The sequence below is a fragment of the Podarcis raffonei genome, chromosome 5, assembly GCF_027172205.1.
Source record: "Podarcis raffonei isolate rPodRaf1 chromosome 5, rPodRaf1.pri, whole genome shotgun sequence".
In the NCBI taxonomy this organism is placed as follows: Eukaryota; Metazoa; Chordata; class Lepidosauria; order Squamata; family Lacertidae; genus Podarcis; species Podarcis raffonei.
Genome location: NC_070606.1, coordinates 82187216 through 82198636, shown reverse-complemented (window position 1 = coordinate 82198636; position 11421 = coordinate 82187216). Strand labels below are relative to the sequence as shown.

Here is an 11421-nt window from a genome sequence, read left to right as displayed (position 1 = left end):
GGGTCAGATGGCTGGAGCCTGGGAAGTTAGTTCAATGCAGCCTGGGTGAGACCTGTTGACCCTGGCTAGGCAGTTATTGATCAAAACAACATATATGTTGTTCACCTTATCACTTCTGCAATTGTTTCCTGACCTGAAAGATACTACAGTGGCTGCTCAGCCCCAGGTGTAACAAAGTCGTAAATCAAAACTACTGCTTTTGCCTCAATCTCTGGCAGTCTCAGTGGAAGTTCAGCTACCGGTAGATGGTAGAGTCAAGCAAAAGGCTTTGCTGGTGGAGAATCAGGATGTGGGTTGTTGGGTGGGGAGGCAGGTGTTTCCAATTTCCCATCCTCCCACTGGCAGCCACAGAAGTCCCACAATAGTGCCCTTGAATAAGCAGCAACCTGGAAAAAAATTGCAATGTGATCTAGGCCCCATGCACCATAATGGCATTAAAAAAAATGCTTAGAACATTTTATTTTTCAGTTTTCTTAAGGTGATTTTTTTTCATAGCACAAATAACAGAACAAAAGCAAGAACCTAGAACATTTTTCTTTTCTTATTTCACACTATAGTTAGTAAATAGGGATGCTCGGGAAAAAGAGGTTAGTCCAACTTCAGCTCCCGTGAGCCCCAACATCTTGAGGGGTTCAGGTTCCCCATCACTGGCAAATGTAGTTGCTGCTTCCATTGAAGTGAATGGGAGAGATGCATGGTAGCTGGGTTATGAATTTGGGAAGAAGGACAAGACTCACAAAGAGGTTGTAGCTCATATTAAAATGCATGAAGATAGGAAGTGCAATCTCAGCGGAGAGAAAGTAAAGAAAGAGAGAGAGAGAGAAAAGTAATCAATTCCCATATCAAGTGTGTTAGAGTTTAATTCAAGTTTACGTATACAGTTGAGGTGTCATTTTCATTTTTCAGCCCACATAGTATTTTTTGTTAACTTTAAACCTTACCTTTGTGCCTGCCTTCAAGTGAATCTATAATAACTTATCTGTGTTCTAAGTGAATAGTATTTTTTAAATATATATATATATGAAGAGAGACTTTTCATATTATATATATCTATATATAATCTGAAATGAGAAAAATAGGAATTTCACATGTACTTCAATGAATATATTACAGGTGAATTAGTATGTTGCCCCACTAGTCAACAAAAAGACATATCATATGAAAGAAATTTTTAATTTTTATTTTACATATTTATACATAAAACTTTCAAGGTAACTCTTTCAACTCAACTGCATGTTAATAGCACATCTAAAAATGAATGTCAGGTAGTCAACATTCACAAAATGTTGAAAACTGATTAAAATATACATATTACTGAAAGCTACAACTTCACTACGAGGCATGTATGTTTTCTCTCTCACTTGTATAGCACCGTCAAAATTACAGTCTCATTTGTTTAAAACTACGCTGAAAAACAATAAAAAGTAGCCAATGGTAAAATACTGCTTTAACTTAAAGGTCTCTCTAAATAAACAAAAATAAAAGTTAAAACTACCCTCTCTCTTCTTTTTTCCTCTTCATGTTTGCAATGTTTATAAGTACTGTACATTTTGTTCTACAATAAGATTATTGAACAGTCCGATATTTAGTGGCACAAGTAAAAAATAAAATAAACCCAACAGCAAATAAATTAAAAAGCATAGGCCAACCACTGGACATAAAGCTTCAGACATTGGGAACAATTCGCCAAGCACAGTCGCTGTGCATCCACCATTAGCTTCAAGGAAGGGTTTGTGTGGGGGGTTCCTGGTGCTTGGCAGATTGCGCCCGGAATCAATGACTAACACTGATTTTTCTTGTGTGCCACCCGTTGAGCATCAGCGTTGGTACAACCACAGAAGCAAAACATTTTAGCTTGTTTCTTCAGTCTGATGGCTTCCGGTTTTATTTTGCTGGCATCTTCTCTGCCATGTGCTTCTGCTGACTTTCAGCGTGTCTGAAGGGAAATGGGAAAAAGGAACAATATTACGTAGATGCAATAAATGAAGATTGTTTTATTTTTTACTGGCAAAACAGAGAAGGAAGGAAGCGCAGCGATTGATGAAGACTGCTTAAAGAGATGCGTTAACTTTTGCTGCAATTATCTAGCCGGCTTAAATAGTCCTTTTCTTCAGGACTCCTCTAGACTGCAGAAATCCAGCACAGGAAGGAAAATAGCAACCGCAGTCTTCAGGAGGTAAAATCAAGAAGAGCACAGAGGGGTGGGGATTTCAAGGAAATTGCTTTAGAATTGAAACTGTAGGTTGCAATAACATTGAAAGGAAGTTTATTTGGGGAGCAAGGGGAAAAGGAGGAGCGTTTCACCTCCTTCCCATGGATAGGAAACTTATTTGTCTTAACACTATCCAAGGATGTAACAAGATGACCCCTAGGTCCCTATTGTAGCAACATTTCAAGATATAAAGAACTAAAAACAACTCGCCTCTCATCAACTGCCAACCATGTGGCCCACACAGAGGGCATCTGAATGGCTAATTAAATATGTAATTGATTCCAGTAACGAGAAACGCAAACTGCTTCCCACATGAGAAAGTAGTTTTGTAACACCCTTCCCCAACCAGGTGCCCTCCAGAAGTTTTGGATTACGACTTCCATAAGCCCCAGACAGTCCCTACAGCTGCACACTGTGGACCCAATAGAAGCCAGAGGCCATGCTTTCTATTCATTAAAACAGACTCGTACTTCAAAATTTCTGGGCACCAAGTTGGCAGTAGGCTGTTTTAGAAGAACAAGGGAAAGAAACAAGTGCCAGGGTCGCATAGCAGAGAGTCAGACCAGGAAGATACAAGTTTAGATAGACATACATCCACGAAGCTCATTGGGTGATGCTGGGGAAAGTCACCATCTTTCAGCTTAACCAACTGGTCAGAGGTGCTGAGATGGTAAAATTGAGGTGGGGGAGAGAGAAACATCATGCACCCTGAACTCAAACTCTTGATTATTTTCATATGCAATTTGGTATTCATATTAGAGACCATCCAAGAATATACAGAACCATCTCTCTGTAGATTTAGCAAGAACTGTTCAGTCTTTGTATCCATAAAACATAAAACACCCACAAAACATCTCTCTCTCTCTTTTTAGTTTCTTCTGCTTAAACAGTTCACACTTCAACTATGCAATGAGGCATTGTACCTACACTTCCTGTTGCTGATCTCTTTTCACCCAGAGACAAGCGGTTAGGGGGAAAAACGCCCCATCACTGGCACACATTCCTTGAACTTTTGCTTGCTGCCTTCGTGTTTGTCCCTTCTTCTCCCCTCACTAACAATAGTTCATAAAGCAGGAAGTGAAAAGCACCAGCATTGTGTATGGTAGTGGCAGAGTCTTCTTTTTTTGCAAGGCACAGGTGCTCTCAAATCTGAGCTACCTGTTGGCTCATGGGAGAAAAAACACTGACAACCTGGAGCTACAGGCAGAGTATGGGCATTGCTGTACAGTCATACCTCATGTTACGTCCACTTCATGCTATGTTCTTTCAGGATACGTCCCGTGGCGACCCGGAAGTACCAGAAACGGTTACTTCCGGGTTTCACCGCAGACGCGCAAAATGACGTCACACGCATGCGCAGAAGTGGCGAATTGCAACCCGCGTGTGCGCAGACGTGCTGCTGCGGGTTGCGCTCTTTTCATGTTGCGAACGGGCCTCCGGAACAGATCCCGTTTGCAACCAGAGGTACCACTGTATTACGAGGTGAAGAAGCAAAACCACTCCGCTGTCTGTGATTTGCAGCAGCAGATTTCTGCAAGAACATACGATGTCGGATTGCAAGCCACCAGAGCCAGTCCCAGCTCTTAGTCCAGAGGAATTTGGCCACCCTCCAGGTGCCCGGCTTGAATCCTTATTGACCTCCCCTGCCAGCGACTCCCGGCAGGATCAAGGGAGGTCTCCCTCGGCGATTCTTCCCAACGTGAAAGAAGAACACACCATTCCTCCCCCTCCTCTCCCAGGGAGGGGGAAAGAGACAGACAGAAATATATTTACATGTCTTTATTCCTGTCTTTCACCAGTACAGAGAAAACATGTCTGTACACTCTGATTCCAACTGCAGAGAGGAGAATAAACTCCACCCATGTACTTCCAGTACAGGGTCATGTGTCACTCTGAGCTAACATCCGGTGCTCAGAGCTCTGAACAGACTGTCCCTGGTTCCCACGGTACAATCCAATAACATCAGTTTCCTGTTTACCATTCCAGCCACCTGGAGCTCGCTTCTGCATTGCTGCTTTTTCGTAACATACTATAGTGAGCACACCGACCTTTTCCTCTATGCAGAAATCCTCTGGTAGATGTCAGTGACGACTTGCTCACCAGATTATAGTGGGGGAAGGTAGTGGGGAAGGATAATGCCATGCCGAAAGACAGACACATAATGGCATGCGAAAACACACACACACACTAACCCTTCCCTGGTCTTTGTGTAAAGTGGATGAGATTCTGCCTCTCGTCAAAGTTTTCTAAGCTACAAAAGCAGAGAAAATTCAACGAAGTCAAGTGTGAGGTGTGTGTGTGTGTGTGTGTGTGTGTGTGTGTGGGCATGAGAGAGACAGAGTGCTAGGGGTGGGCAATTATTATTATCATTATTTGTGTTGGCTATTTGCAGTTTAGTAGCGCAGAGAGCTTGCTGGGGAGACCATGCATTAAAAAATAAAGGACTCAAAAATAACTTAAACTAGGTTTTAATAAGAAAAACAAAAACTCCTTTTACACTAAATACATTAACAACCAAACCAGACCCAACCACCAACCCATCCCCCAGGGTAATGGGAGAGCTAGGTGCTGCTCCTTATATACTACACCCAAATGCTGACACACCTTAATCAAATACAACTCAGCAGCACCTGCTACGTTTCACAGCTGTAAAGCTGGGTCTCGTTATCTTACTCTGGCCCTTGCTCTGGCCCCTTAAAGACATACACATTGGGTGCAACAATGATGAACCTTTACATTTAAAGAAACCATTCAACAATTTGCTGTGGACTGACACACTCTAATATTTCCAAACTTGCTTGCAGATCAGAATGCAACCCCCATTTGGATCACTCAAGTCTCCAGATTTTGGAAGGTACCCTGAGGATCATCTCGTCCAACCCCCTCAACGCAGGAATATGCAGCTGTCCCATACGGGGATCGAACCTGCAACCTTGGCATTATCAGCACCACGCTCTAACCAACTGAGCTATCCAGATATATGCATGTTCCCTGGAGTTGCAGAGGTTTCAGTGCAGTGGAATAGCTGGCAAATACCACAAAGCAGGAAGCTGTAAGAGAGGCGATTTAGCATTTTTGGCTGCTGAGTTACTACTGAACCTTCTTTAACCAGCCAATCTGAGAAAGGTGAAAATAACCTGGAACAGAGGGTGACAGAGGGTAGATAGAAGGGGAGAACATAAAAGGTTTGTACTGAATAAGAAAAGGCCTGGATTAAAGGGATCTGGGAAAGTTGAGGCGTTACTGTATTTTACCTTGTCGGCAGCAATGGTGCTAAATTACCATGGTACTGATAGGGGGCCGCACTGTAAAAGAAATATTACAGAAAAAAGAAGAAAATAGTTGGGTTTGCTTTGGTTCAATTAAGTCTCATCTCTGTCTGCAGGTGGCAAACAGGTTTCTTCCCTTTAAGATTAAAAACCAGCACAGGATTTGACTGAAAGGCCACAGCAAGAGCAGACGTAGCTATACAATATATTCAGACTGTTGGTAAGATGCTATGAATCAAACCAGAGAAGAGTAACTTCATCCACCTGATAAGACTACATGCCTGCTTTCACTAGAGGAGGCAGCTATGAACTGCACCCCCTGCATCTAATTTTTGCAACAGGCTCCACTCTTCGACAAGACAATTGAAACCACATCTGGACAAAATGAAAGCACTGACACTATTACTGGCCTTTTCCTTGGAACTGCCAGGACCTAAGGTCAATGCACACCCAGATTTTGCCTTTTGGAGTCTTCCCAGGTCTTGAAATCATGTCTAAAGTCACTCTGATTGATTCTGCCCACTACAGGGCTTGGTAGCTGGACTGAATATGTAAGGACAGCTTTTAGTATAGAGCGGCAAGCTGTTAATAGGGCACATTGTCTACCCAGTAAAGTAAGGAGTGAGAAAGGATCATTGCAAGATCATTAAGAAAAGATTTAGGAAGGGAAGGGAAAGTTAAGAATAGATGGCAGCTACATTATCAAATGGAGAAAACAGAAGCTGGGATTTTTAACAGAGGTGGCATCACAAAGGCAGATTCTAGAATAAAAGAAGTTTTTGTCTCTATCTTTAGATCCACTCTCTTTGTCTGCCCAGACAAATTTACCAAGTTTCACATTTCCTAGCAGCAATAATTTCCCAAAATTAAAGGGCTCAGCACCATGTTGCTGCAAGCAACTAGAGAAAGTTATTAGGCATTGGATGTTAGATTATAAATGGATTCAATGTCCAAAGAAGTTTCACTTATAATCTGATAGAGAGTGTGGATCACAAAGAAATAGCATACTGTCCAAATCTGCCATTTGTCATACCCCAAACAGTCCTGGCAACAGGTGCTTAGAAAAACAGCAGCAAAAACAGTTGCTTCGGTGCAAACAACACTAATAGTGGTAGACTTATGTTACTGAACCAGGTGCACTTTTTATGACCTAAGCTTTCACTGGAGCTGTAGGCGGAACTTTTATGTAGTTCCACGATTGCTTCCTTTGGTCTAGTAGTTCTGGGTACATGCAGCAATGTATGGCACCTTAAAGATTAATCTAATAATGCCTGCAGAACTTCTCCTGCATTCTGTCTTATAAACTGCAGATTCTGGGGCAGCAGCACTATGATCAGCTTTTTGCCCCCCAACCACTTTTGTGTCTGATGAAGATTTCTGAGTTCGTTTGTGACCTTGTAACATTGTGGTTGGTCCAAATAAAGACATTATCATAATGTGGCTTTAGGGTATGATCCTAGCAGGCATTGATCAGAAAACAGCATTACAAGTCAGACAATTCACCTCGTTTCAGTAATATATCATAATTCCTTCTCAGTGTTCCAACTTTAAAAGAAGTGCATTATGCTTGAATTGAAGAGCAGGGCCTTCTCTGTGGTGATGCCTCAACTGTAGGAAGCCATTCTGAGGATGGTATGCCAGGCACAGGCATACATTCTTTGTGGCATCAGGTTAAAATCATTTAATTTCCTCAGGCATTTTTTATTATAATTTTAGCTGGTTGAATGGTTTTGCTCCTTTTAATTTTAAGTATTTATTAATTCATTCATTCATACACCCATACCCTAGCTTTCCCTCTGACAGTTATTATGTTTCTGTAATTTTGAAATTACTTTGACCCTGAAATCTGTTTTTGGGTGAAGGGCATTTTATACATCAATTAAAATAAAATAGATCATCACAACAAAACGGTCTAAAGAGAGACCTTTGCAACAGGACGTATCTGAAAAAGGTTACCAACCTGGTCAAATCCTCAATGTCTACCAGCATAGCATCCTGTTCTGTGTGCAATTCATCCCGAATTAGCAGCAGTTGCACCAATTCTTCATTCAAGCCTGACAACAGAAAAGAGAAAAAGAGTGTTTAAGTTCAGTTAGCCACAGTTCTCCCCATGTCTAACATTTTGGAATCTGTTAGTCACCATGGTACATGGCTCTCACTCCAAGAAACAGAAGGGTATTTGGCTTGGCATATAAATAAGGGAGGCGATGAAGTAATGGAACAAGAACAATGGCCGTTATTGTTTAAAACAAACGTTAGTAAAAAAAATATCAACATGACACTACTGTAGATCTCATGAGAGAACCAAGGATGACTTCCCAAAGCAGAATGCACTCTTTAAACTCTTTAACTTAGGAACCAACCCATGGAACTTCTGGCATTTTTCTGGTTGTGGTTGGTGATGGAAAATCCTCAAAACTGGGTGTGATCTACCAAGGCTGAACTTGCATCAACACATTGGCAGGGAAATAAGCTTGACTGTCTATGATGTCAGCCTGTTTCTACAGAGGCAAGAAAGCAGTAGGTGCTCCCATTGCAACAGCTACCAATGGTGCCAGGAAGTGCCATTGTGTTGTGCGCCCATTGAACACCAGAGGACTAAAACCCCTGCTTTCTGCGCTGTCATTAGTAATGGTGAGGTTGGTGAGTACCAGGGACAGGGACTTCTCAATGGCAGCCACACAACGGTGCAATTCACCTCCCTGGTACTCCACTAGGCCCTCATTCTGCTACTCTTTAGACTTGGGTCATAGGACTTTTATTTATTTATTCCACAATCCTATTCAGTCTTGATTTTAGGATGGTTGTTTTATATTGCAAACAAATTATTTGCATTTTTAGTGTACAGTTGTATATCACTTTGGGAGGATTTTTGTTCTGAAAGGCAGGTGATATATAAGCAAACAAGCAGATTTTTAAAATACAAACACAAACTCGAGAACCAAAACTCATTAAATGTATGTCACTTACCCAATGCTCTCATTAAAAAATTAAAGAAAGCCAAGTCATGGTAGAACTGATTTATCAGTATTTTCTAGCAGGTCCACTGATTTTCTAACAGCAGCAATTCCAAAGTAGCAGACAGAACTAACAGACTTCAGGGGAGAATTATTCACATTTGGCTGAGCATAGCTCACAGGTGCCTAGGCAAAGAGCCACACTGCAGCTGCTTTGACTAATTTGATTAATAAGCACACATTGACATGGACCATGGAGTCATGTGCTAATTTCTTTTTATTTAGAGCCTCTTCTGTCTGTAATGAATTAATTCGTATCACTGAAAAGCATAGCAGTACTTTGGCTCTAAAAAGGACAACAACAAAAAAGAGCCCAGTGGAAGGACTGCTCACAGTCACAAAAGCTTTAAAGGTAAAGGTACCCCTGACCATTATGTCCAATTGCAGACGACTCTGGGGTTGCACACTCATCTATAGGTCGAGGGAGCCGGCGTTTGTCCACAGACAGCTTCCGGGTCATGTGGCCAGCATGACTAAGCCGCTTCTGGTGAACCAGAGCAGCGCACGGAAATGCTGTTTACCTTCCTGCCGCAGCGGTACCTATTTATCTACTTGCACTTTGACGTGCTTTCGAACTGCTAGGTGGGCAGGAGCTGGGACCGAACAACAAGAGCTCACCCCTTGCGGGTATTCGAACTGCCAACCTTCCGATCAGCAAGTCCTAGGCTCTGTGGTTTAGACCACAGAAGCACCCGCGTCCCTTATAAAAGCTTTAGTATGGCCTAAATATTGCAAAGGGCTGAAGTTGTCTACTTGTTCATTTGCACAAGATGTAATGGAAGAGAGCTGGAAATATGGGAATCTCATGCTTCCTCTTCTCTACACAGTTCCAGGTATCATGCAAAGCCTCATTCTACCTCAGTTGGCATTAGATTACTGAATAATAGCCATTCCTGACCTAACGTCTGAAGCTCAAAAGCCACTTCCAGATCTGTGATTTCTCTTCTCCATATCTAAGACGAAAAGTACAAGAAATACAACATGCCACGAGCTAGCATGGAATAAAAAGCCCAATATGTTTCGATTTAAAACTTGCTTTAGGGGCAATGGCCCCCAATGTTATCTGAGGAGAAGATGTTGGCATTGAAGATATTTCCCTCTAGTACAGTGGTACCTTTGTTTTAGAACAGCTTAGTTTATGAACAACTTGGATTAAGAACGCTGCCAACCGGGAAGTAGGTGTTTTGGTTTGTGAACTTTGACTTGGAAGCGGACCATGTTCCGCTTCCTGTTGAGTGTGTTCCATTTGTAAATTGAGTCTCCTGCTGCTATGGGAAAGAATGCCTTGGTTTACGAATGCTTTGGTTTAAGAAAGGACTTCCAGAATGGATTAAGTTCGTAAACCAAGGTACCAGTGTATTGGAGATGGCATAATCCTAGGAGGACACAGACCACTGATCCATCTAGGTCCGTATTATCCACACTGACCAGCAGGTTCACCAGGATTTCAGACAGGGGGTCTCTTCCAAACCTACCTAGAGATACCAGGGGCCTTCTGCATGCAAAGCACATGTTCTACCACTGAACTACAGTCCTTCCTTGGTTCAATGTTGGCGTCAGCTCTCACATGCAACGGAACAGTTTCTATTCCCTTAAGCCGAGGTGCCACAAATAGCGAAAGGACATAATACCAAGGGAGAAGACTTACTTTCTATCTGTGAATGTAGATCATTGACTATCACCTGTAGCTGCCCAATCGTCATATCTCTCAGATCTGTGGGCTTTAAGCTTCTTTTCATCAAGCATTCACTTATATGAGGCATATGTGGCAGCTAAAAAGAATGACAACAACACTTTAGGCCACTGTCATGGCCAGCAACAATGACAAAAAAGAACTTCTGTCAGCATATTTTCTAATGTATTAGCAATAATAGCTAATGATGGTAACCTACTATATATTAAGCACCCTGGACATTAGTCAATAGGCACTGAATGCATAAAATTTATCAAGTTTAGATACCACATACTGTACTAAGATTTTATAAATACTATACCCTAACAAAGGGGGAAAAACTTTATTTTCCCTGCATGTTCTGAATCAAATATATTAAATAAATATGTTCCACTTTTAAAACTCATTTTTTACATCTCAGATGAAGCTATAAAGGTAAAGGGGCCCCTGATCATTTGGTCCAGTTGTGGCCGACTCTAGGATTGCGGCGCTCATCTTGCTTTATTGGCTGAGGGAGCCGGCGTACAGCTTCCGAGTCATGTGGCCAGCATGACTAAGCCGCTTCTGGCAAAACCAGAGCAGCGCACGGAAATGCCATTTATCTTCCCGCTGGAGCGGTACCTATTTATCTACTTGCACTCTGACGCGCTTTCGAACTGCTAGGTTGGCAGGAGCAGGGACTGAGCAACGGGAGCTCACCCCGTCGCGGGGATTTGAACCGCCGACCTTCTGATCGGCAACTCCTAGGCTCTGTTGTTCAACCCACAGCACCACCCACGTCCCTTCCAGATGGAGCTATAAGTTCTCCCAAATTCCAAAAAGCTTTATTGCAACTGGAGCAACTTCCATAGCTAGAAACAACTGGCTGGCATTGATGAGATACTTACAAGGTCAGCTACGGGAGATTTTTTCCTGTTTTGCTTTTCCACCTCTACTTGCATTTTGGCCATTGGTTTTGCCATTGCTAAGGCCATTTTGGCTTCAGCTTGAAGTTTCTTTTGCCTTGAGAGAAAATCCATGTCATCTAGGGATTCAGATTCCTCTTCAGTAGTGTCTCTGTCAGAATAGGAAGAGCTCTGCTTGCTCTAGAAAAAAAGACACAAGATATATATACAATCAGGCTTGTCTAATTCAGCAGCTAGCAATTTAATCAAAGAATTAAAGCAATAAACATTAGCTCTAGCCTTAATGTGAATGGCATGAACCAGAAGTAAACCAGCCCTCTGCCAGAATTGTGTTTAGATTCTAGGG

At 42.2% G+C, this 11421-nt stretch overlaps 1 protein-coding gene across 10 annotated transcripts in view; it reads right to left on the bottom strand.

Annotated features, from left to right (window-relative positions):
* Positions 1 to 842: 842 nt before the first annotated feature.
* The window catches only part of SCHIP1 (schwannomin interacting protein 1), a 394604-nt gene continuing 384025 nt past the window's right edge, over positions 843 to 11421 (bottom strand). For 7 of the 10 annotated variants that reach the window (XM_053390390.1, XM_053390393.1, XM_053390395.1 and 4 more), the window contains 5 exons: positions 11058 to 11255; positions 10147 to 10270; positions 7442 to 7535; positions 5467 to 5517; positions 843 to 1936 (listed from right to left, as the gene is read on the bottom strand). In XM_053390390.1, coding sequence (XP_053246365.1) covers positions 1885 to 1936; positions 5467 to 5517; positions 7442 to 7535; positions 10147 to 10270; positions 11058 to 11255 — 519 coding nt within the window. In that variant the 3' untranslated portion in view covers positions 843 to 1884. The remainder of the gene's footprint in view (positions 1937 to 5466; positions 5518 to 7441; positions 7536 to 10146; positions 10271 to 11057; positions 11256 to 11421) is intronic. The other 3 variants (XM_053390392.1, XM_053390399.1, XM_053390400.1) reach the window with 1 other exon arrangement.